Here is a 27,203-nt window from a genome sequence, read left to right as displayed (position 1 = left end):
GGCACAACTGTTGCTTCATTTGGGACTATGGGATTTTTTTAATTTGACAAAAGACACCTTTTTTCCAGTGTGCATAAATTGTTTGGGGGGTGAAGGGGATTTTTGTAATAAGGTTAAACTATGTCCCAGGTATCGAAAGTAGTTCAGTCTAAATCTTATTGATATAACTCCAAAGATAGACTTGTGTCTATCCTTATATCTAAGGATTATAATTACAGTGTTCTTTTGAGCAGATAGAGGGTTATTTAACAGAAGTGTAAGGGAGCTCATGGTAACAAGCTATGCCATCATACTGGATGTCATTAATGAAAATCTCTGTGGAATAGATTTTAGGAATATGACTGTATTTTATCAGCTAACAACCCAGTGGAGTTTATTTTTTAAGAGTGTTTAATTATTATTAAATATGTACAGACAAAAAAAAGAGTACTCAGCCATAACTCATTTTTCATAAGACCAGAAGGCAAAATGTAAGGAAATACTTTTTGTTTGCCCGTAAGCTGAAACGCAATGAATAAGAAGCTTGTACATCATCTGAGTTAGAGGAAATTGTTTTCATGAGCTACCAATCTCTGAAGGTCTCTTCTTGCAGTTCTTATGATCAGAAGTGGAAAATTTTGCTAAGTATATTAATTTAAAGCATTGAAGTAGGTACTTTAAGAGGAAATTCTTTCAGTATACACAGTAGTTACAGATTATCATAATTTATAAGTGTACTCTTTTATGGAACAGGATGTAGACAAGAAACAGTCCATGTTCGCATGGTTATGATGCAGCTGCAGTAGTGGAACCTCTGTGAAGTCTGTGATATAACACAGCAGTCTTATATTGTGATCTCTGCCTTCTTCCTTGGATAATTTTTCTTTCAGAATGTAATATGAGTTTCACAGTATTTTCTTAAATAAATGTGACATCCGATTTATCAGATATCAAATATCTTGGATGCTAAATCTTGGGATTTTTAGCTAGTATATGGTATAAAAGTCTGAAGGAACAAAAGCTTTTGAGTTCATAAGTGCTATTTCCTTCTTATAACCTACTTATTTTCTCCTGTTTTCAACTTGTGCAAAATAAGATAACTATATAGACCTAAATGGTATGAAGTTCTATACTAACTGTCAAGTCTTACCTATGGGTAGTTAACTGCTTTTCACTTTCTACCTTTAGCAGCAGAATGTCACAGGTACCATGATGCTAATCCAGTCCAGTATTGATTTTTATGTATTATTAGCTCCTCTAAGTTGCTTCAGAATCCTACAGTATCTTCCAGTATCCTAACAAAATCACCATCATCTTACTGGAAAACATCTTAACATGTTCTTTATAGAACTACAGCACATAAATATCAAGTGTTCTTGGTTCTTCGTCAGCTAATCTTTTAGACTTACTACAAAAATAGCAAAGGCAGGCATTAGCACAAATTTCCCTGTAAATAAGACTATGGAACTGGGAGGGGAGAGTTCTCCTTTAAGTTCCTTATTTTTGTTTTGTTCCCATCAATGTAAAAATGATCATAGAATCATAGAATGGTTTGGGCTGGAAGGGACCTTTAAAGGCCATCGAGTCCAACCCACATGCAATGAGCAGGGACATCTTCAACTAGGTCAAGTTTCTCAGAGCCCTGTCCAACCTGACCTTGAATGTTTCCAGGGATGGGGCATCTGCCACCTCTCTGGCAACTTGTACCAGTGTTTCACCAAACTGGATCTTCTTGGTGGTTTTATAAACCTCATTTTAAAAACCATATTTTTTAAATGTTGTTTTTTTCACACTGTGTAGACTTCTTTTCCTTTTCATCATCAGTGTCTGAATGATACAGCAAATCTTTGTTTTCCATTGAGAGGTAAATATGTGTAAGCTGAGGTCCTACACTAATATTCTTCTTTCACTTAAAGTGTAGTGTTCCTTTCCTCTGCAAAGCAAGAGCATGATTTCACTATTTTTTTTCCCTGAAAAATAAAAAATATAAGCCTCTTCAAAACTTTGCCTCTTGTTTTATTTAAAAGTTTACTTAAAAGATACAGCTGTGGTTTACTGTCTCTCAGAAATTCCACCTCGCATCTGGGTCAATTTGAGAGTGTTTACAGGAGGCTAATGTTTTTTAAAGTCAATTTAGTCAATTTACTTCCTCCATCACAGTTTTATGGCTCAAAAGGCCATTGAGTCAATTATTGTAATTTGTCTGGTTAACGTGTGATCTTGCATTGCTCATTTTCTGGACACTAATATCCAGTTGTCCAGTTGTCTGCTGATGCATCTTTTAAAATACATTTTCTTCAGACAATCTTTTGTGCTGAAGCTGAATTGCCTTTTTTATCTTTTTTTTGCTTTTTTTTTTTAAATCTAGTCATCTCCTCTGTACACCTGCTTTAAACATCTCTATTGTCTGGAGTAATGTGGAAAGGAATTAAAAGTAGTAAAGTATTGATCTATCGGATCTGTTGTGTGTGATTCTTCGATTCCTTCCACATTATTCTGGACATGCCACTCTTGTAGAAACTCCTTAATTTATGAACATATTTCTTATTACACTATTGTGAGAGGTCAGATGGTGATGTTTATTAGTACCTCACATTTTTTTCCTAAAAATTATTTGTTCCAGTTGTTTCCTTATACATCGTTCAGATACTACTGCTGTTGAAAGACTTCCTTCTGATATCTTGGTCATCAATCCCCTGCCTTAGGGATGACAAAATCTGATTGGGTCTCTGTATATACTCTTCTTCTTGTGGAAAGCATAGCCCTATTGTCTGGAATAATATGGAAAGAGTCATAGAAACTAAATTATCAAAGGTAAGTCAAAATTTATCTTTAGTGCTTGTGAATGATATCAGATTGACAACACCTGAAGACCGAAGCTCTCAGTTTAGCCACAGGAAAAATCAGCAAAATTAGCAGTTTTATAAATTTCCAGACTACCGACATGTCTCAAAACTGGCTGATAAGTAAGCTTACCTCTAGAAATAAGATGTCTAATGTCTGTACCTATTCAGGCATTGAGTGCTTCCTAAGTCAGCAAACACTTTGATGTAGGCATGATTTATTCATAATGAATTGGGTGGAGGCAAGTATCACATTGAATACATACCACTGCTGAGTCTTCATATACTGATGATTTTCAGTTAATGCTACTCTAGAACAGATAAGAAGAGCTAGAAGTACATAGACAGAAAATTGATTCCAGTGTTCCATATCATTTCTTCTCACATACAGATGCAACTAAAACTCATGTGTGTAGGCATGCATGCAACATTTATTTGAATAAAATAATGTTATTTTTTCATGGTTAGTCATTTGAATATATCCATGAGTGTGTTCTTACATCCTGAAGAATATAGGACCTGTGAAAAGGCAGAAGTTATCTATTAAAGAGAGAAAAATACCTTTGCTTACTGTTCTTTCTCACGCTGCCTCCAAAAAGTTGCAAAGCTTCTCCCAAAACACCAAAGAAAATGAGAAAGCTCATCGAATGTTTCAAAACAATTGAACAGCTGAGAAGAATTTTAAAATTTTACACTGGACGTGTTTAGAAGGCAAAAACTAGATAATTCTCAGCAGAAGTGATACTTGGTCTAAAGAGCAGTGAGTATCCATGATTTTAGAAAACTTTGCTGTGTATAGATTGTATCTTGTTACTGATACTCACCTTACAGGTCTTGCAGTTGCAACATAGGAAAAATCCCTATCTATGTAAGTTCATGTGTGCACTCCATTCATTTTGCTGAGCTAAGCAGAGCTCAGAAGTGCAGCTCAGCAGTCCTTGCTTAGGTCAGTTTTTAGAATAACCTCAAAATCATCATTTTACTCCCTTGATGAACCTTGTGAAGTGGTTAGTTGTCACGAGGATGACAGCTGCCCAAGAAATGACTTTAAGCTTCTTAGTTTCTAATACATACATGCACATATATATGCATTTTTTTTTACTTTGTTTAACTGGACAGTTCAGTCTCAACCAATTAAATTTTTGTTTGTTCTGGGTTTGCTTTTTCATGGAGATGAAATTGGGATTTTCACCAGCACCACACCCCTCCCCATCTAAAATATCAGGATCTTGTAATGTGCATGAAAAAGGATATGAAACCAAATCATTCTGTAATTATTTTCACTAATTATAATCTAGCAGTGGTAAATGGCAGGCTTTTATTAGGTTGGCCTAGCCTTCTTTCTCATTTCATTTGTATTTATGGAGTCCTCATATTAAATTTAAAAGTGCATATTAATGTTTAGTAGTACTGATTTTTCAAGCATGCTATTAAGTTGCATCCATTTTTCATCTAGTTTATAGCAGCAGTCTGTTGGGGTCTTAAACAGCTGTGTATAATGTTACCTATTATTGAACTAGTCTATTCCTTCCACTCAACATCAAGCAGTTCATTAAAGTGGATTTTTATGGTATGCTGGTTTTGAACCAGGGCAATAAAGATCCCGTTCTTCTGCCTGTGGTCAAAGTTCTTTAATTTCCAAAGGAAGAGAAGAAAATTTGTGATGAGCAGGGAAGGACAGTGGTTTTTAACCATAACTTCTGTCAGTTTGTCTGGAGGAGCTCTTGAGCGCTAAGTAAACATGCAGCCTCACATTCTGATGTGATGTCAACAGATCAAGCAAAATAGGAACTTTGAAGTATCAAGAGCCTACAATTTGTCTATTGTCACATAGAAAGTAGGAAATAAACCTCAAGAAGCTTGTTCTGTTAAAAAAAATGTGTCTATGGAAAAAAACTGTAATATGCTGAAGGTCATTGATAATGAACAGGGTGCTCGCAGTGGATGGCTACTGCATAAGAAATGCTTGCGTATTATGTTTTGTCTGCAATTTTGTTAAGCATACTGTTGCAAGTTATGTTTGCTTTTTGTTGTTATTCACTAGTTTTGTAAGTATTTGTGTATTTCCTCACCCTGTGGTCAGGAAGTGAAGGGGGGGGGGGCGGGGAGGAGGAAATCCGAAATTGTTGTCCACCATCAGGACCCTGCTTTTGCAAAATTTGGGGAAGCTGATTAATGCTCAGTTTCAAGAAACTATTCTGTTCTGCATATATTTACAAGTGCATATAAATGATGAAGGATTTTTCTTGCTTATCAATTTCTGCAAAGTAATTTTAATTTGAAGCACTATTTGCTGAAGGGGAGAAGGAAGCAAAAAAATACACACTTTTCATGCTCTCTTGACACTGTCAATTACTGATTTTATACAGACCATGATTAAATCAGGTAAGGTGGTATTTGAAAACCAGAAATGAAAGAAACAAGCTGTATCTTTGGAGGAAGATTAATCTTATTTTTCCCCATTTAATCAGTATTCTGTTTGTTAATACTAGCATAACCACATGTGGTGGGTTGACCTTGGCTAAGGGCTAGACTCCCACCAGCTGCTCACTCCCTTAGCTCAACAGAGCAGGGGGAGAAAGCAGGATGAAAAAGCTCATGGGTCAAGGTAAATACACACAAACTGCTTACCACTTACCATCACAGGTAAAACAGACTCGAGTTGGGGAAACCCAGTTTAACTTGCAGCCATTTCAAATAGATTCGGCAGTGGGAAACAAAGACAAAAATGAAGATACCACCTCCTCTCCTCCCCTTTCCAGGCTCAACTTCACTCCCTCACTGCTGGCTCCCTCAACCCCCATCCCCGGGAGGTGCAGGGGGATGGGGAACACAAGGGCTGTGCTCAGTCCATAACAGCCCCTCTCTGCCGCACCTCCCTCCTCCCGCTTTTCCCCTGCTCCGGAGTGGGTCCTCCACAGGCCTCAGTTCCTTCAGGAGGAATATCCACCTGCTCCAGCATGGGGTCCTCCGTGGGCTGCAGGGAAATCTCTGCTGGGGCATCTGGAGCACCTCTTCTGCTTCCTCCTGCTCTCACCTTGGTACTCACAGGCTCACTTTTTCCCATATTCCTCACTGCCAGACAATGTTTTTCCCTTTCTTACACATGCTTTCCCTGAGGCACCACCACCTTGGCTGCTGGGCTCAGCGGTGCCCTGCCAGTCCATGGGAACTGGCTGTGTCTGTCATGGGGCAGCCCCAGCCTCTCCTCACAGAGACACTCCCGACTGCCGTCACCTTGACACCGAAACACCCACACCCAATAATGCTGTTGTATTGCTTATGTAGCATGTGCTGCTGCTAACTATGCTGTTTTACACCATAGGAGAAAATGTAGGATGGGTAACTGTTGCCAAGGTCACATTTTCCTCAGAACAAGATGTTCTATAGGTCAACCTTCACCGTACTGCAAATAACCAGCAGAATTAAATGCATCGGCAAAAAAAACCCAAAACAAAACCCCAAACCTTTAGGTCTGCTTCTCACAGCACGTAGTCATTTTTTTTTGCCAAGTTCATCTCTGCAATTGTTTACTTAAAATACGAAGAAGGTCCCGAGCTGAGAGGAGTGACACACAATTATTGGAAATACCCATTAAATCAATTTAGATATCATTTGACACATAGAATTCTTAGTTTCATTAGCTACTTAATCCAGATGACTGTGTATCTCCCTGAACTTTAATGTCTCATTTAAATAGCTTTGTTTGTCCTTGTGATATCTTGTCTTCTGCTGTGATATCTTCTGCTGTTTGTCTTTTGAATAATCGTTTTTCTCTAGACTTCCCAGGTCTGGTAGGAAGGCAGAATCTTCAGAGTATATGTGATTTTCCATTCGCATTGATAAAAAAGATTTAAACGAGCTTTCTTACCACAAATGTTTTTTTCAATGTGTAAGAAAGGTTACACCTGCTGCAAAATTGCAAATGGGTATCTTTGCACCCAAATGTCAGGAAGTTTACCACTGAGATAAACAAGACTTGTGTAAGCCAGGCTGCTCTGCGGTCTTGCATGTCTTCTGTGCTAAAGATTTCCAGACTGTGGTATGCATACCACTAATGTCACATGAGCAGTCGAAGAGAGAACACAACTACTGTTTGAATGTGCAGGTGTTGCTGCTTATGTACACGCATAGCCTGATACAGAGCTGGAAATGTTAATGCTTTTGCTATCACAAATGATGACATCTTAGGGGGGAAAAAAGTTAAGAAACCCTTACAGATACAGATTTGCAAATGAGGAAAAAAAAAAAGAGATAAAAATCCCAGAGTTCTCAGCAACTTGTACATACTTGATATATATACTTTCCGTTTTCCTTCCCTGTCACCAGGCGTCTAAGAGACGCTTGGGTTGTCTAAGGAGATCTTTGCAATCTTGAAGATTTGGCTTCAAAGTTTATCAGTTAGGCTGAAAGATAAGTCATAAGCCTATAAATTGTGTGTAACTAACAAGAAGAATTAGTAATCTTTCCCCGTGTGCATCTCTCTCTGTCTCTGTCCAGAGTAAATATCCTTCCACTTCCCCCAGTGGTATAAGGGATGAGGTGGACTTGCAGCATCTTACTGGTGTATTCTTTTTGCAGCCTGGAAAGAAACTGCCCCTTTGCTATCATGTCAGCCTAGACTGCATGGACTTTTAAAGATGCCAGCCTGGCTTAGTGGTGAGGTAGAGTTCCTTTGTCACAGGCAGATTCCTAACATTTGCTTGCCAGAGGGATTGCCTCACAAACTGGGAATGAAAAGGTTTAATACAAAGCCAGGTGAAGACTTTTGACAATTGTGTTGTTTCTCCTTAAGAACGCTATGGTGAAAAAGCTACCATCTTTCTGTCAATGTTCTAATCCTTGTAGATGCAAAAAGGAGTGAGTGGGGACTGCTTAACAAAGCATGGTCAGATCATATTCCTGCATTAGGTGATATAAGCAAAGTATGATCTTTACTGAGTAAGCTACTGCCAGATAGTCTCCTAGGTGTTCGTTACTGATGCTGTGATTTAGCTTACTCACGTTCAAGTGGTGTCCAAGATAGGCTAGTCTAGCAAGCATCTCTTTACAAGATGAGACTGAATTAAATACATGCCATGTGAACACCTCAGATTCTCTAGACTGCACTGTAAACTCTCTGAGCCAGCACAAAGGTGCTGTGGCCCTTAAATGGAGCTTCTGAAATCAGTGAGCAAGAATAATTTATGAAGGTGGTACAAGTGGTAACAGTTTGCTACAGTTGTGGGGTTCTTTTCTTCTGCTGGTACTTGGTGGAACCAGGGTAGTCCAAAGACTAAAGTATTTATAAGTGTCAGTGATACGAGCATTCACAGCTTAATTCTTGCAAATCCTTTTTACAATGGGAAACATTTATAGGGAGAGGTAAAATGTTTGTTGCTTTTATTTGGCTTAATGGGTTACACAGAAATTGAATGAAACCATTCTGATCAGTTCACCCAGTCAAAAGATTAGTTGGTACTAAATATGTTTTGTTTCCGTGGGTGTGTACATTCATTACCAATCCAAAATCAGTACTGTCCCAGAACCACTACTGTGTGGCACTCATTGAAAGCACCCTGTGAAACAAATTAGCATTATCTTTTTATCTGCGGTAAGATATTGCCTACTTCAACAACACGTTTGCTAGCATTTTGCGTTCTTGTTGGCAGTTTCAGTTGACCGTCTAAGATTCGGGCAGAGCATGAGACCAAACTATGCTCTTGCCAGTTAGAGGCAGCTTTTTCAAGTAAGCAGTGTAGACTAGAACTTTCTAATATCTTTGTGCGTGCTCTCTGGATAAGTAATTGCTGTTTCAAAGGTTGTCCAAATTGATATTTTTATATGGCGTGTTTCCCTGAAGAATCTTAGTGCTCTTACATAAATCTTGTTTCGCAGTCTGCAGGGTAGGGTTCCTCAATTTATAAAAGTATAAATAAAGCAAAAGGGAAACTACTGATTTATCTCACTGGATATATCTAATAAATAGTGAACGTAAGGAAAAAAGAATTGTGTTAAAAGTTTAACCCATGAATAAAACTTAGTAAAACTGTTTTAGTTTAATGCAGTGATATTCTTCATTTCCATGTTTGACATACATCACTTTGACTCAATTTTGTTCTTATTTCCATTTAGGACGTGTAGGAACACCTCATTTTATGGCCCCAGAAGTGGTAAAAAGGGAACCTTATGGGAAGCCTGTAGATGTTTGGGGTTGTGGCGTGATCCTTTTTATCCTGCTAAGCGGTTGTTTGCCTTTTTATGGAACCAAGGAAAGATTATTTGAAGGCATCATTAAAGGAAAATACAAGGTAAATGACAGTATACATTAATCCTTTTCTAGTGAGCTGAGCTCTGCTGGTAAAATTTCTGGAAGTTGATTTTTGTATTTAGCCTGATTTAAATTTGAAGCTTATAAAAATTTGTCTGGGCTATAGAGGAAGAGAGGTGACTTTCTCTCTCCAGTCTGTCTTGTTCCTGCTGTGTTTTGTATCAATGTTAGGAATTAGAATACGGAAATATTTGCTCAGGTGAAATAATAAATGGGTGCGACAACTAGCGCCTAATTGTACATTGAGCTTGGCAGAATTACATAAGGTTTAGCTGTGAAGTATAACATACTGTATGTTACCTTAGGTTTATAGATCACTTAATTTTTTTAATCAACTAAAAGAACTATCATAAAGGCTGGTCATCATATTGCCTTGATTTAAAACAAAATGCATGTTACTGTAAAAAAGTAGTTATAAAAAAGTAGTTATGCGTTTTTCTTTTTAGTGCAATACGTAGTAAAGTGCAGCGGGTGATTCAAAAGCAGACACTTGCAACTGAAAGTTAATCGGTGTGCATGCAGGATAAGCATGTTTCGCAACATAAGCACCCTAGAGCCATTAGGGAGACAAATTTAAAGCTTCGACTTCACTATTTTTGCAGTTTTGTCTGAGATTGGTTTTGTTCTGCTTTGCAACCAAGGTCAAACATGGGCTGTGTATTAGAGAATTAAGAAGCTCCTGAAACTGTCTGATAGTCTGTAATATGGTTTAGGAAGTATTTTATTATACGAACTTAACAGTAGTCTGCTGAAATGTAAGTGACAGTAGTGGTACAGCACTTAGTCAGAGTGCATTTGTCATTCTTTAAATTTTGTATTCTAAGGAACAGAAGGATTTCTTCATGGCACTAGTTTTGGGATTGCATAGACTGGTAGATGGTCCAGTTTCACTTTATGAAAGATTTCTTCATGGAATCTCTTAAGCGGCTAAAACCATCTGGAAGCATACAAGTTAACTTTTCTTTGTTTAAAAAAAGTCATGGCCAGCACATTGTGTCTTCTCAGTTCCTTTTCTGTTCCTGTTTCCTCAATAATATGTCTATTCAGTGAAAATAGTATAAGGAATTCAAAACAGTCTTGCTGCAAATTTGCAATTACCTTCATTTTATTAGAGCTGAAAAAGAAATGACAAATCACAACTATGAATGCGCATTCCGTAGCCAGTTCCTGAGTACTCCAACATAAAGCAATCATTTTTCATAACAACTGATTTTAAATAAAATGGACCTCTTTAAATGAACAGATTATAACATTGAAAAGAATCTGGTTGTAATTTTGAATTTTCATGTAGTACCTTGTAGTTAACAGTGTACCAACTAAACTTAAGTTCCTTATAGATTAAATAAATACTAGAAATAGCTTAAGTATAGAACCCTTTATCACAGAAAGAATTTTCTTACTTTACTATGGTTTTATCAGGCGTCCGTCATCTTGACTAGTTGAACACAAACCTGCATATGCACAAGATGAAAATATATTCTAAATCATCCTTCACATTGTTGTCTCCTAAAGATACAGTTCTGCTCCAAAAAGTGTTGCAATTGCTTGTATTGTTGATCACATGTCAGTATGCTTTCCTACCCGAGTGGCTGAAGATGCTTAACTGTTGTAAAATTGAAAGGAATTTCTAGGGAAGAGCCATTGTCCATGATACCTGTGGGATAGGACCAGAATAGTTCACAACAGGCGTTAGATGATTTCCTTCTTACTCTGCATCACGGGCATGAAATCATGGGTTGATACAGATAGACTGTCGTGCTACTCCTTATATTGATTTCAGGAGTAGATTTCATTTCTACACTTATCATATGCATTGTTAACTGACAGGAAAAGCCTAATTATTTTTTCTTTTTCTAGTGAAGGGTCACTTTTATCTGAACAAAATGTAGCATAGGTAGAAAATTATACTGCCATTAAAACATAATACCAAGGATATGTCAGTCTTTATGTGATACAGTGCTTACTGTTTTCAAGTTTTTATGCTATTTCAATAGCAACTAATGTACACTTTTTATACAACTTTTTATAAGTTATTAAAAAGCTTAGAAACTTCCTTTTACATGTATTATAATAAAAAGTTTACAAGTACCAACCACTGTTAAATCTCTGCAATTACTTTACATAAAATATAGGTTCTTTTCTATATTCTTGTTACTAATTTAATTTCTTTTTTCTTGCCTGTAATCAGATGAATCCTAGGCAATGGAGCCATATTTCTGAAAGTGCCAAAGATCTGGTACGCCGCATGCTTATGCTGGATCCAGCAGAAAGGATAACAGTATATGAAGCACTGAATCATCCCTGGTTAAAGGTAGTAAAAGCAGCTGTTTAAATACCAATTTCCTCTTCAAGGGAGAAAAAGATTTATTTATTTGTTTCTTTGAACTTTTCAAAGTAGATGTGACATTGTATAAAATGTGTGATAATACGCTTTAAGTGTTTTGTAAGATTAGAGTCTGAGATTTTGGTAACTGCCAGGCTAAAACTCTTGCTTAACAGCAAGAGCAAACCTACTCAGCAGCACCAGAGTGCAGGGAGTAGGGCTACGTAGAGTAAAGCTTAATGGAGGTTTTTGTGTCTCTTTCTGTGGCTCTCAAACTCCAGAGGAGTAATTTCTGATCTCTTCTTTGCTCAGTCACATCTAGACCTGTTTCCTATTATGCACGTAGCCGTGCAGTTTATTGCAGTACGTTATGCTACTTAACTGTGCTGCTTTCTTACATTAGATTCCTGAAATATCCTACCATAGTGAAGGAAGTATGTAGTGGTGTGTTGCTCAAAGGCTGCTGCAACTACATAAAAGTATATGGCATCTGGTAGTCAAATTATTTTTCAGTGGCAGCAGAATTTACAATACAGCTTGAGCCAGTGGAAGAGTAGTTGCTGGACACTGAAGATCAACAACAGGAGCAGGAGAATATACACCTAGCTTATCAGCAGTCCCATTAGCCAGCTGTGCTAAACTGTGGAGTTAGAGAATGATAGGTGTGCTGCAGATTTAAAAGGTGGCAAGTACTGGTTCGGAGCATTGTATTTTCTTTGGCAGAAACTCATGAATTATCTCTCTTTCTTTGTTATCCTCTATTTCTTTTCTATAGTGTGGGCCCAGGATAGAGAGAGTCATAATACCATTAAGTTAAACAGGGCACTTATTTGGAAAGGGTGCTATTCTGGTGTCTTCTCCTGGACCGTTTAGATGTTCTATATTAGACAAACATTGACACCAAAAAAACCTCACAAAAAAAGAACTTGGGAAGCACAGGCTCATGTGTTCTTCTTCTCCCTCCAAGTAAATGCATCATAGTGCATCAAGTATTTCAAAGAGCATAGGAATGCACACCATGTTTGGGAATCCCAAATGATCATACTCCAGTGATTGAGTATGTGGTAAACACAGGTGATCTGGTTTTACCCGCGTATAATTTGATTTGTTCCTCAATTTGTGAACTTACACACATTTAGATGCCAAAGCAAGGATTTTGTTGAGGGCTATTTTGGCAGAAAACCTTGCCTTTTTTGCTGTTTGAGCAACTAAGCTGATTAGGCTTTTTAAAAAGATAATTCTGTAATGCGAATGTGCGAGTTCTGCCTGTATAGCAGAGCACTTTTGATGTCTGTGGTCTCTTTCTGCTGTTGACGTTATTTGTTGAAAAACAAGCAAGGAGAGAGAAGATTTAGTTTGAGACAACTGTTTCCAAGCTTAGGCCAGCATTCTGATAGTCAGTCTTCTCTTATTTTTGCCTGAGATAAACTGCCTTCCCTCCTGACTCAGAATTTTCTTTAAACCATTTATTAATAGCAGCCAAATCCAGCATGAGACAGAGACATCTTTAGTGCTGTAGAGAGACTGAATTACTTCTGCCAGTGATTTCACTCTGATTCAGGAGATGCGTGTGATAAACATTTACATTAAATTAATAAGTGTACATAGCTTCTGTGATGAACTGAGGCAGGGAAAGAAAGTAGTCAGCTGCTGCAAGTTCAGTCCCCACTATCCGCTCTTCATTGGCAAATTTTTTTTGTCTGCATCTACAATGGAGAATTCTTCCTGTAAGCTAGCACCTGGTTTCACCAGCCATCGAGCTGGCACCTACTGCTCTGTTGGGCACATGCGCCGTCTCCGAAGCTTACCTGAAGTATCAAGCACCCCTTAAAAGAGTGCTTGAACACATTGCTTCACTGGATTTTGTGAATCCCAAGAAGCAGAACTACTTTGTGCTTGCCAGCTTCAAAGTTCAATGCTAGCCACAGACTGACTAACAACACAACAGTAAAACAAAAGGCTAGGGTCTTACGACGAAGTGGGAAACAAAATTACAAAAAGAAAATATCCCTGGCCCAAGTCAAGAATTCTTTCAAAATATTTTAAACCCTCTCAGTTTCTTGAAGTTTTCCCTAAGTTGCAACAAATCCTCATTCTCCTTAGGATACTGGCTAGCTGGTACATTTCTTGTCTAGTTTCTTATTGTGGAGAGAATATTAAGAGTTTGTATTTAATGTTTCTTTTGTTTTGTTTTTTGTGGTTTTTTTTAAGGAGAGAGATCGCTATGCATACAAGATTCATCTTCCAGAAACAGTAGAACAATTGAGAAAATTCAATGCAAGAAGAAAACTAAAGGTAAAATGAATGTAGTGTTAAAACACTATAATTACGTAACTTGAATTTTGTGTGATACTTCATTAATTTTAAAAATGCTAAGAGAAATCTGTGCTCTGAAGTGAGCAATAAAATGAAAAGTTGAAAACAGACCCTCATAGTTCTTTATTGAAATGATGTCTTGTTAAGGGTGTTTCTCCTTTCTTTCTGAGTGCATAGTTTTCAAACTACATTTCAGTGCAAATTCTCTGGTATCAACCGAGGTGTGTATGAGGTCTTCATCTCAAATTAATTCAGTAATTCTGTGTAATATGAATTATTGGAAAGGAGAGAATAGAGCAATGGCTTCTGTTATTATTGTGTCACATTTATAGTAAAAAGAACGTAATAATGCTTTAATATCTTTTTTTCAAGAAAAGTAAAGATGTATTCTTCAGTTTATCACCTTCATGTTTAACTATACACAAGATTATTTCTCAGCCATATTGAAAAGAATGTTAACATTTTAGCATAAAACAACATGGTTTCCCTTCAGTTCCTATCTTGTAAAGTTTAACAGAAACATTTTTAAATTCACTGAAAGGTTGAGGAAATTTTAATAGAAACATGCAGCATTACAATTAATGAGGGGGTTTTATAATTCGTAATAAAATACTGATATACACATTGAGTTGCTGCTTTGCAGAAGTTTAATGTAGCTGCAAAAACAACTGATGATTAGGATGCAACAGCTGCCATAGTTCATGATAAACAGCACTTTCTCGTAGGTGGTTTGTACGTCCAGGTAATGCTTTCATTAAAATGTTAGAATATGACCCGTTTTCCTGCTCTGGATGCAGTTTCAGGTCTTTCCCATATTTCTTCCTTGGGAGGCCACTGTAGTTAGTCTCCTGAGAGCTTTTATACCTATGCTATTTGTTTTCTACCACTTTTCCAAAGCAGTGTTCTGCAGAATGTTTCCTAAAATTATTTGTTGTCCATTTTGCCTATTACCACAACTGTAAGACATTAAAACCTGAGTGGTTAAACTGTAATTTACTTGGACAAGTAAATACATGTCAGAGCAGATAACAATTTTTCTGGCTTTGTAACTTCCCATGTAACACTCATTCTGGGAGTCTGAGGTCATTACATTTTCATATAGATATATTATGGATGTCAAATATCCTAGTGCTGTCAGTGTCAGATTCTGACAATTTCTCAAGTAGCAACATATTGTGTTGCCTTAAAGAGTGAATTTTTATATGTGCTAAACCACCCAGTCTAGGCAGGAGGAAAAGAGAAATAAATTAGTTATTTTCTTTACATTGTACTATGGGAATTTATGTCTCACACTTATTATTTTTAAATGCTTTCCCATAATAATTGCTCTCATGAATCCCCTCGCAAAGAATATATTAACTGTTTATTGGAGTAGCGTATCACCAGCTCTTCTGTTAGATGTGGTCACTGGTAACAGAGAAGCAGAGCTTAAGACTGTAAAATTTATTTATTCTTCAGTGAGAAGGCCAACACACGAGAGACCTCAGGAGACCGAGTGATCCAAGGTGTCAGGAAATGTTCCATTATCCTTCTCTGTGTAATTTAGACTTTGTGGGTATTTTTATTCAGGGGGCAGTACTAGCGGCTGTGTCAAGCCACAAATTCAACTCCTTCTATGGTGACCCCCCTGAAGAGCTGCCAGACTTCTCTGAAGACCCCACCTCCTCAGGTATTTTAACAGAAAGTATATTTGTGGCAGTCAACCTGTCTTCATTCTATACTGACTAGAGTACCAAGTATTTACTAATTTCTCATGATTTCATAAAGTTGCGTAGTAAGTTAACTTCTAAATATGAAAGCATAAATAATTTTTAGTCATAATGGTGTTAGTGACCAGGAAATGAAGATAAAATCTCTGCATAGTTTCTACAGAAATCCTGTCTGATTTTTTTTATTTGTTGTATCTACATTTAATTACAAATAGAGTCATAACCTCATATTTCTCTTTATACTACTTGAGTGTACAAGCTTATTGAAATTTTGTCTTGAATTCTTAGGTAGAAGCAAAGTTCGCATACCTTACTAATAGTTATTTATAGAAAATAACCATTGTGTACCAGAGTTTCTTGACCTCCTGTTTTAGAGAACAGTATGATTAAGATGTCTCCTCTTTAAAGCATGCTGGACAGTATTTCTGATACTATAAACCAGACCCCCAAATCTTCAGAGAAAGGCAATGCATGTACTTCAAGGACCTCCCAACATATTTCATAGCGGAAGATATTACCTTTGCTGTGCTGTGAGCACATAGCTAGGCCTTGGGCAGGACAGTGATCTTACTCCAAGCAGTCCTTTTGTCCTTGACCCATATTCAGGAATTTAAATAACCTGGCAGTCCCTGTACTAACACAGCCACACTAACACAAGATACATAGTTATGTATCTTAACTTTGACAGAACATTACTCGCAACATGTGCAGTTCAAAAGTCTGGGTTGGTCTATCTGACCTAAAATAGTGATTTGGACTCAAGTTAAACGAACTTTTAAGAAAAATCTAAGGCAAATAGGATTCTCTTTCTTATTTTTCTAAACAACTAAATTGTACTGGCAAAATATTTTAGCTATAACACTGACTTTACTAGAAGACATTTCAGGAACTTAATTACATGTGCTGAACTGCTGTGTGACAATTCTCTTTCCCAATATTTTTATAGGTGAGAAAATTACTTACTGATTGCATACGTTAAGTGCAAGTAATTTTTATAAATTATTTCAATGTCTTTAATATAGGAATCAGGGGCAAATTTTTTGGTTGAAATTCTTAAATTTCACTTCTTGGAATTCAAGTTTGAGTACTTAATTTAGAAGATTGCTTCGTCCTTAGAGATGTACGCTGCTCACAATTTCCAGAGAAGTGAATGGGAATCTCAGATCGTTTCTTGCAAGGGGGTAATCACAGCCTCATGGCTTAACTTCAGGCAACCAGCTTTGAATACTTGCTGTACTTGTAAGTAAGGATCCATATATTCTTTCAAAGAAAGAATAAGTTGGGTTTACTTCAGCCAGAATTACTTGCAGCACTTTAATTTTGTTTCTAGCTACTTCTCCCATTTCAATAAAACAAATAGCCCGCCAACATGGTTTGCAGTAGCAACTTTCCTAATCTAAAAACTGCAGTTCCTCTTTCCAGTTTCAGTCTCACATCAACAGGGCATGTGTCTTCCTCGTAGGATGATGTAATTGCAGATATCAGTATACATCAAAGGTACAAGTTCTATTTTTTCTGCTCACAGAATACATGAATCCAGTACATGTGTAAATTCTACAGAGTATCTGTGCGGGAGCCGCTGTTATCTTGTGTTCATCTCTGAAATAACTGAAAAATTAGCTTGAATTTCTCAGGAAAGCATAGTTATTCTCTAAAATAACATTGTTGGTCTCACTGACAGGAGATCGCAGTGATCAGGAAACCATACTAAGTGGGTAGTTTTCATGATGTTTCCCTGACTGCATTAGCTGATCTCAGGATGAACACGGACGCTTGCAAGAAAAGATACTGCAACTTTCAGCTTCTGAAATTGCTAGATACAGAAATATATTTTGTTTCCTCTTCATAAGTACACTAATAAAGTTTTCAAATATTTCTAGCTTGTCATGATTCTAAACTGAACTAGTTTATAGAAATTAGACACAAAACTCTTGAATTGCAGTAAAAACTTAAGGTTATTTAAGTATCTTTCCTAACATCTCATAATGTTATTCCAGACCATAAACTCTAATGAAGAGCATTTAATATTTTAAATGTTGCTGCCTATTTAATCCTCCCATAAAATTTCGTGAAGCTTACCATCAAAATTAAATGATTTGTCAGAAATGGGCAAATGTGGAACTCCTACTGAGAAAAAAAAAACGCAGAAATGTAAATGCTTATTTGGTTATGCAAATTGTATATCCTGGCCTCCTCCAGGTCTTTCTAAACACAGAAACAGAGAATTTCAGTTCTGTCTTTTTTCCAGCTTAATCTAGAGGTGTTCTTCCTCAGACTTCAGTGAACCCGGGATTACTGAACCCTTTGAGCATCTTCCTATACTACCAGAGTAATAGCCTGGGATGTGAAGGCACTTCTAGGTAGCAAGTCAGATGACTTTCTTAGATACAGGATCACAAAGGATGTTCTTGTCAGAGAGCTTTCCAATGAGGGTCAGCACATTGCAAAACTAAATTAGATGGGAATGAACACAGATAAATTTCATTTCAAGTCAACCAGGTATTTTTCTGTACACATCTTCCTTTCATTTGTACAGAGTGTGTTAATAATCCTTGGTTTCCACAGCTTGTTCTGGGTGATCTATTTCCTCTTTCGTCAGCAACTGTCCTCTGAAGGACTTAACTTAATCCCGCTATCATTCTATTGCTAATGTGGCAGAAGTCAGTCTTGCTGAATTTTGAGGATATATGATAAAGGCTGTTAAAATATTTTGAAAAATTAGGTAAATTTTTATTAAACTAAAACATTACTGCTAATAGGCTGTGTTCAGTAACTTCTTTAGTAAAGCCACTAAACAACTGAAATGATAAGCATCTTGCAGATGTTTTTTGCTAGAATGTAAAATGTTTGACTTTCAGGTTGCCTGTCTCCAAGACATAGCAAAATGTCAATTTCCCAAAGCAGTGAATGTTCTGGATATTTTTAATATGCTGAAACAAATATAAATCAGAAGTTAGCAATCAGGAGCCCTAAAGGCTAAATCGGGCACATGAGAAAAATTGGCCTAGTAGAGAGTATTTGAGGTGGACCATGAAATCAATTAGGTGCTAGAGAAATTCACAATTGGTTTGCTCTCTGCTGCCCTTCCCCATCCTACTTCCTTCCCTCTCCCTCGCCCTCCCTGCCTCTCCTATCACCCAATTGCACACTAGATCAAGACGGAAGATTTCCCCTGCTTGTGTCATGTGCTGACCGTTTGTCCCCTGACAGAGGGTATGGAGATACAATTTTCAAGTGTTTTGATAACAATGCCTCAGGCTGAACAACGAGCATCACCAGTGTAAAGCTTTTCATTTTTCCTCCTTTTGCTTCTTCAGCCCCCCGTTCTGTGGCAGCCCAAGGAAAGGCTGTAGAATTGTTTGACATTTTGACTTGGGAAGCTGAATTCAGGAAGACCATTTAGTTTACTTCGGAGTTTTAAGTAAATTCAGGATGTTTGGGGTTTTAGGCCAACAGTTAGAAAAGCCAATAAGTTAAAGAGGATTTTTTATAACTTCATATTTCCAAAAACCTTTTTATAGCCATGTTTTCAGAACTACTGAGTCAGTGTTAGAGTTAAGCCAATGGATAGTCCATAGTCTTTGGAAAAACACATAACTGATTTTTAGATTAAAGCAAATCTTACCTTTCAGTATAAAGGACTTTCCTTGGTTTATAGTGCTTGTATTCTTGGTTTGCTTGGTTTATAGTGCGCATATTCTGAAACATGAGTAACAAGTTTCAGAGTAGCTTTTTGCTGCAAACGGTTTTGAATTACCGTAAGGCATTTTTATAATGCTGTGTTTCAGTTTAACCACAGAGAAAGCACAGCAGCATATTTTATAACAGACTGACTGGCCAAATGTACTTATTTAGCCTAGGCTAACAAAAAGCACTGTTGCAGTACTTCCTGAACATCTATGTGCTTTCTGAGCTCTGTGGTAAAAGCCTAAGGTGATGAACATAGAAGCAATGCTTTTGCATTGCACAGAAAGCAGGCACATTAAGTCTACATCTACATCTAGCTTGTTTTCTCAAACTGCGAGGCACAAATTTCGTACGGCATTTTTACAAATCCGTTTTGATATTTTGTCTCGGGATTGCTGTATGTAAATTGAAATTTTAATTCTTTTTTATCTTGTTAGGATCTATATTGTCCTATCAAATGAGAAAATTTTAACAGTATGAGATCTTGATTTTCAAATTTGAAAGTAATAATAACGGGGAAAAAGCTAAATCTGACAGTCTTTCAGAGTGGGATCGAACAACAAAAGTATGTCCAAGTTGTAAGATGACTTGATACATGGAACTAGCTTAACTCACAAGATAGTGAGTGGTTATTAGTTTCATAGAATTTAGATTCCATTAAATATGAGCAATATAAGCCCATATCTTAAAAGCTATCAGTCTCATTTACACAAAAAATACTGTTGTTACGCAAAAATTACCGCTGATTTTGTAAATATTCACAAAGGGTCTTGTGTAACATTTTTTTAAGTGTAAGTGCCTGGGAAAAAAAAACATGCTCACCTTGTAATTTACTGGTATTAATTCCTTGTCTAGTATTACAGGTATAACTGACTACCAGTTTTGAGATCATGAGTTTGAATGTTTCCAATACTCCATTATTATCTTTATGATTTTTCAGCTATTTAATCTTTGTTCTGGTATGTTTAAATACAAGAACTTTTAAGTATATAAAGTCGCTGTTAATTAGAATCAATAATGAAATGGTTATATTTCTAAGTGGTTCTCATAATGATGCTCACTGAAACTTTTGTAAAAAAAATATTTCAATATAATATTGCTAAATTGTAGTTAGTAAGTATATTATTTAATACGATGTTACGCTTTGTTTGCTGTATCTTGAAATAGTTTGTCAATTCACCTTTTATGATATTCTTAAAATCATTTTTTGTCCATGAGTTTTTTTAAAGTAGTTTAACCAATGTTGGAAAAAGTCTGGTATTATAGATACCTAACACCGCGGACAAGTGCTACCTCCCCAATGCCAAGCGTTTGTTTTCCTCCCAGTCCACAACTCACATTTGCTTCACACGTAGAAACCGTATTAAAGAAAAGGGGGGGTCTTGTCAGTTTGTTTATACTATTTTGTGGCTAAACTAGTATGCTAGGTTGCAGCTTTATAAATCGCTTGTTCTGAAATCTTCATACTGTTTGTTGTTTGTCCAAATGCTGCCTTCCTACTAGGACTTCTAGCAGCAGAAAGTAGGTATCCCTTTGTTTTCCTTTAAGGCATATCATTCAGCTATGGTGTGTGTCTTTGCATGCTTAAAAATCAGCTTTCTTCTCTTCTCTTTGCTATTTTCAGTTTTAATACTGCCTCTTCAAGAAAAGTAGAGCCTGTATATTTTTTACTAAATCTATCTATAACTTTGAAAGTATATTTATCCAGAAGTAACAATTTCCAAGGAATTCTGAAGATTCTACATCAGAGGCAGTATTAAAATTACCTGTTTTTTTGTTTTCAATATTTGCAAAACAACTGAAGCAAAATTTAATTCTCATTGAATTAATAAAGGATAAAATTATTTGGTTTTGCATTTTACTTCCAAAATTTGTGTTTTCATGGACTAATGGGCTTTTTTTTCTAACATTAAACATATACTGTAGTATTAGTCCTATATTATTTTCTTGCTATCCACTTGCATGAACTTTCTTTATCATTCTGTGTTGATGTGGTACATGATGTATGCATATGCATTGTGTATATGCATACACCTAATTTAAATAACTATGCAATAAGTGTCTCCTTAATGAAGGAATATTATTGACATGTAGGGAGGAGGTTCTGCTGCAAGTTAGCTGCACGCTTCATGAGAGACTGAAAGCACAAGCCCTTCTAAAACCTGCAGACTATGCTAGACAGAGGACAAGGTGTGAAATTCTAGACGCTTTGATATAAACCACAACCATGTCAAAAACAACAAATTCAGTATCTCAAAATACAGACTGTAAAAAGTGGGTTTTTTCTGGCAGCATTTTAAGATTTGTAGGCTAACAGTTCTTCTTCCATGCTAGGTCAGGGCAGCAAAACATATATCCATGTCTCCATTTATGATCAAAGTAATGGATTTTTTTGTTGTTGTTTGGTTCATTCTTTTGATCTTATAGGTTGTGGGGGATGTTGTTCCTTGTCCTCCTGTTTCCCCATCTCAGAATGCCTGTCCAGTAATGTGAGAGTGAGAACTCAGGGGATTTTTATGTAAAAGTTTTGCCACGGTCTTAGTTTTATATAGTTGTAGGGGGGGGAAAACCCTCATACAGAGCCTTTGCCACTGGTTTTTGGGAGGTTTTTTTTGTACATAGAGACTTTCTTCAATAAACTTACTGACTGATAGGATGTGCTGCCCTCATACTGGTCAGAAGAGGGTTTCCATGTGTTTTTGCAATGAGGAAGAAGGTATCTAAGGAAGTAATAGTGAAGGACATTCATTTGTTAAAATAGTTATTTGTTTAATTGCATGTGAGTGTGCTACTTGTAAGGTGCGGGTCTGATCTGAAAAACAGTACCTTCTCACTACATATTTCTTTACCACCGCACTAGACTGCCTTCTGTCATATTTTTGGCTAGCTTTACAGTGAGAGGTAACTGGGAAAAAGAACTGGCAAATTCTGTGTAAAGGTCCCAGGTATAGAGACAGGAGAAAGCTGGAGACGTGCGTACACACAGTGCCCCTGTGCGTGCAGAATGAAACAAAGACTGTCTTCAAAATCAAGCATCAGTTTCCCTCTCCCTCCTTCACACCCTCCTTTTTTGTATTTCTATATATATAGTACTGGCCTCTGCATTTTTGCTTCTGTTTGGGAACACTTTATCTCTTGTTTTCTCCTTCTTTTTTTTTTCCCCTTTCATTTTTCTCTGTTTGGTCTTTTCCTGTCTCTCCCTGTTTTTCTCCCCTGCACCTATTTCCTTTGGTTTTCTTCTCCGACTTTTACATGCCCCTCTTTCCCTTCTTGTATTCCATAGCTGTTTTTACCTTCTTTAATTTAGTTGTAAATCCCAATACCCTTCCATCACAACAACTGCCTTCTTTCTGCAGTTTCACTGTAGTCTCCATAAAACTCTATCTTTCTAGGTTTCTCCCCAGATTCTTCCTGATTGTTATATATACGTATAAAACTATTATATAGTGTGTGCATGTATATATGTTATTACTGTCTTAATTGCTTCCCAGTAGCATTCACAGAAGTGCGTGAGTGTAGCTTATTTATAAATTTAGAGTGTTTAAACTTGGCTGTTTGGTTTCTGTCCAAGAAGGAAGAAGTAATTAAACACTATATAGCTCAAATTTGAGGAGGATAGAGTCCTTACTTGCCTTTTGTTTTAATTACGCTGTTGTGTATATATGTGAAACATGTATCTCCCATCTTATTTTAAACTGTTACAGGCGTATATATGCACACATGCTTTGGCTGTCATCTGTCCTTACAGAGATAGTTGCTCTGGAATAGAGTGAACAGCAAAGAGCATCAAATTACTGTGGGAGGTTAGAGGCATCTCAGCTCCTGTGATTCTTGCAGATGTAGTTTAAAGCGATGAAGAGCATCTGGTCCTCAGTTGCCTTTCTCTTAATCTAAGAAGTTACATCAGCAGAAGTAGCGGAAAGGTCCCATCTCTGTAAAAGATTCTTTTCTCGCATTTAATGGAAGCAGCAAATGTCTAGTATTTTCTTTACAGGACCAGTAGGAAATAGAGGTGTTCTTTCTTATACATTTCTAACTCCTGTCCACTAATACTAAGGCAAACCTGGCCTTGTATATAACGTGGGCATGGTATTTTATAATTATGCTGATATTGAGCCTAGACTTTCATGTTTGGCTAAAGTGAACAGTTTTACATGTGTATGTGATTGTGATTTGAAAGCCTCAGTTGACAGACAACCCTTCATTTCCACAGCATTTTTGATACAGTGCTTAATTACCTAGTGTGTTAAACATTTATGCCTTGTGTTTTTTTAGGGTGTTGTAATCACATGCCAGCAAAAAAAACTGCTGGAGGCGTTGATTTATACAGTTATCACTAGATAGGTCATTTAAAGGTATAAGTGTCACTAGAGTCTTAAAGCAGAAGCAAAGAATCTTTGTAGTATTTGTCATACGTGAAAAATAAAAATAAAATCCAGGAAACATGAATCTCACATTACAGAATTGGTAAAAAATATCTCATTATCTCTTAACCAGATGTGCTCTGTCAGAATTTCACAATATTTTTTTTTTCCTGAAAATAATTGCACTTCATAATAATGCCCATGCTTGATTTTTTATGAGATTGTATCCAGTGACTACATTTAGGGATTCTGATATTTGATCTCTCTAAAATCTAAGAATTTCTGATGGTTTTTCTTCTGTCCTGGCTGTATGTGCCAACCTCAGACCTTTTCATGAACAAAGTGAAATGTAAATCCTACCTTCTAAAATGTCTGTGCTTTGAGAGCCAGGATTGTTTTTTAATTTCATTTGCAGCAGCTGTACACAAGAAGGCAGCCAAGGGATGAGACTGGAAGAGATCAGCTTGTGTTGATTGTAGATTGACTGGCATAAGAACTGAATTGTGCTATATAGAGAAATTGCAAACAGCAGCTAAGCTTTGGTTAGCCATTTAAAAAACACTGTAAAATCTTGAAGGCGTTGTTACTTACCTATTTATACAACACATAGAATAGTTGAAAAGCCAATCCAAATTAAGGCAGTTAATAACAATGAAGAGGATTACAATGGGTGGTTGGTGTCAGGAACTTAGTTTTGTATGGTTCTACAAATCTAAGGGGCTTAGATTTTGTCAGTGTCTCTGTAATAAAAATATGCTATTATTATAGTGGTTATTATAAGGTCTTTTGCAGAGTCATTTCCTGGAATACTAATCGCAGGAGACTTGCATAAAGGTCATAGAATCACAGAATAGAATCATAGAATCTTCATGGTTGGAAAGGACCTTTGAGATCATTGAGTCCAACCAAACAACCTACAATCTCTGCCACTAGAGCATGCCCTGAAGTGCCAAATCCAGATGTTTCTTAAATACCTCTAGGGATGGTGACTCAACCACCTCCCTGGGCAGGCTGTTCCAGCTCCTGACCACTCTTTCAGTAAAGTAATTCTTCCTAATATCTAACCTAAACCTCCCCTGCCGCGACTTCAGACCATTTCCTCTGGTCCTGTCATTATTCACCTGGGAGAAGAGGCCAGCGCCCACCTCTCTCCAACCTCCTTTCAGGTAGTTGTAGAGGGCAATGAGGTCTCCCCTCAGCCTCCTCTTCTCCAAGCTAAACATGCCCAGCTCCCTCAGCCTCTCCTCATAGGACTTGTTCTCCAGACCCCTCACCAGCCTGGTAGCTCTCCTCTGGACACGCTCCAGCACCTCAATGTGCCTCTTGTACAGAGGGGCCCAGAACTGAACACAGGACTCGAGGTGAGGCCTCACCAGTGCCGAGTACAGAGGCACGATCACTTCCCTGCTCCTGCTGGCCACGCTATTCCTGATACAAGCCAGAATGCTGTTGGCCTTCTTGGCCACCTGGGCCCACTGCTGGCTCATGTTAAGCTGGCCGTCCACCAGCACCCCCAGGTCCTTTTCTGCTGGGCAGCTTTCCAGCCACTCTTCCCCAAGCCTGTAGCGTTGCCCGGGGTTGTCGTGACCAAAATGCAGGACCCGGCACTTGGCCTTATTAAACCTCATACAGCTGGCCTTGGCCCATCGATCCAGCCTGTCCAGGTCCCTCTGTAGAGCCTTCCTACCCTCAAGCAGATCAACACTCCCACCTAGTTTGGTGTCATCTGCAAACTTACTGAGGGTGCACTCAATCCCCTTGTCCATATAATTGATAAAGATATTAAACAAAACTGGCCCCAAAACTGAGCCCTGAGGGACACCACTGGTGACCGGCTGCCAAGAGGATTTCACCCCATTAATCACAACTCTCTGGGCACGGCCATCCAGCCAGTTTTTTACCCAGCGGAGAGTACACTTGTCTATGCCATGATTCACCAGCTTCTCCAGGAGAATGCTGTGGGGGATGGTGTCAAAGGCCTTACCAAAGTCCAGATAGACAACGTCCACAGCCTTCCCCGCATCCAGAAGGCGGGTCACATGGTCATCGGTTGGTCACATGGTCACGGTTTTATAGTTTTGTATTTAGACAAGGTCAGGCTTCCTCTAACAAGTTTTCATTGCTCGGAAGAGAACTTATAACTGATCAAGACTTAAATGGGCATTTGTAATCTTCAGTATTAAAAAATAAATGGGATAATTCTCTTATCCTCTCTCGGAACGTGTTTTTAGTCACGATGTAGTCTTTGTGTTTTGCAGCAAGATCTAAATCTTCTTACCTGGACACTTATACACTGTCACAGATCACTGCTGCATGAAAAGAAGCTACTAATTCTCTGTACTGCCTCCTGCATAAGAGAGGAAGTCAGATGTATCTGCTTTGTTTGCTGAGCTTCGGAAAAACAAACTTTTGGGGTGGTTCGTGATGGAGACATATTACTATTGGAGAATATGTAGACAATTCTTGGAATAGTATTTTAAAGATGTCTTTTATTTTATTCTCCGTTATCTTTTATACTCATCTCTCCTCTTCTGGGGAGAGGTAATCAACTCCTACCTACCTCTGAAGTTCAGTTTCTCTAGCCAAACCACCCATTCTAGATTAGAATAGGTAGCTTCCAGGATGTAATAACAGCACTCTAGTTTCCCAAAGTTTTGTCTACTTGCAACTTGATGAACCAGTGTCCATAGTAGCTTCAGGTGGCATTAAGGGCACTGTATGAGAACTACAAAGACTCTAGAGATAGAATTCAGCTGTAAGAGAGAACGATTTCTGAATGGCCGTCTCCATAAATGATGTAAGAGAACCTGCAGGAAATACCTATGATAACTTTCACGACACACTGGTTGAAGAAAAAATCCCAAGTTATTGCCTTATAAAGCAAATATGCATAACTGACAAATAATAGATGTGCCTCAGTAGGCAGAAAGCTATTCAGTTCATCTCCATCTTCTTAGAAGCAATTTGGTATGATCATCAAGAAGTCATGCCACTAACTATAAAAACATTTCATGTACTAGTACTGACTGCAGAAGACTGTCATAAGCATTCTGACTTTTTTTTCTTAATATAGTGAGAGCCCATAGTTTTCAACTTTTCAGACTTGTCAGCCCCAAGGGAACTGTGAATAGTTGCAGCCATCCTTTCTTAGGTAGTCTTATGGGAGTATAAGAAAGACAAAGTTCTGTGCACAGCACAGAATAACACTGCTCATTTGCACACTGAGAACGTGTGTGCAATTACAATGGGATCCACAGTTACCACAGTCTTCTCACAGAACCATGTTTGATGAGGATTTTGGACTATCACTATGGAGAAGAGTCTTCTACTTGTATCACTGTAATTAAAACCTTTCCTGTGCAATCACACGTGTATATATTTTTTTTTATAGTAACTTAAGGTGCAGGGTGAGATTCATCTCACCGAAGTGGTTGGGGGTACTTGGAAGTTCTGTGGCAGTAAGCAGCATTTTCTAACAAAGTTTACTTTAGCGAGTCTTAAAAAACAAACAAACAAAGCCAGTCAAGTTAGTCAACTTCCTTTTTATCCTGGCTTCCTAATATTTATGCATCATTCTAATTTTTATATGTATAGATTCTGTCTTTAACTGGTACAGGCCGTGAGAAATCTGAGCTTTTAGATTGTGTGACTGTATAGTAACCCACTTAGGTC

The 27,203-nt window shown here is 37.6% G+C and overlaps 1 protein-coding gene across 9 annotated transcripts in view; it reads left to right on the top strand.

Annotated features, from left to right (window-relative positions):
* The window catches only part of CASK (calcium/calmodulin dependent serine protein kinase), a 223,654-nt gene that overhangs the window by 126,480 nt on the left and 69,971 nt on the right, over positions 1-27,203 (top strand). For 5 of the 9 annotated variants that reach the window (XM_063344173.1, XM_063344152.1, XM_063344123.1 and 2 more), the window contains exons 7-11: positions 8,937-9,112; positions 11,321-11,443; positions 13,667-13,750; positions 15,341-15,440; positions 20,671-20,688. In XM_063344173.1, coding sequence (XP_063200243.1) covers positions 8,937-9,112; positions 11,321-11,443; positions 13,667-13,750; positions 15,341-15,440; positions 20,671-20,688 — 501 coding nt within the window. Of the gene's footprint in view, positions 1-2,659; positions 2,794-8,936; positions 9,113-11,320; positions 11,444-13,666; positions 13,751-15,340; positions 15,441-20,670; positions 20,689-27,203 lie in introns of those variants that run through there. The other 4 variants (XM_063344181.1, XM_063344162.1, XM_063344133.1 and 1 more) reach the window with 2 other exon arrangements.

The sequence above is a fragment of the Chroicocephalus ridibundus genome, chromosome 1, assembly GCF_963924245.1.
Source record: "Chroicocephalus ridibundus chromosome 1, bChrRid1.1, whole genome shotgun sequence".
NCBI classification, from domain to species: domain Eukaryota; kingdom Metazoa; phylum Chordata; class Aves; order Charadriiformes; family Laridae; genus Chroicocephalus; species Chroicocephalus ridibundus.
This window is presented reverse-complemented; position numbering and strand designations above follow the sequence as displayed.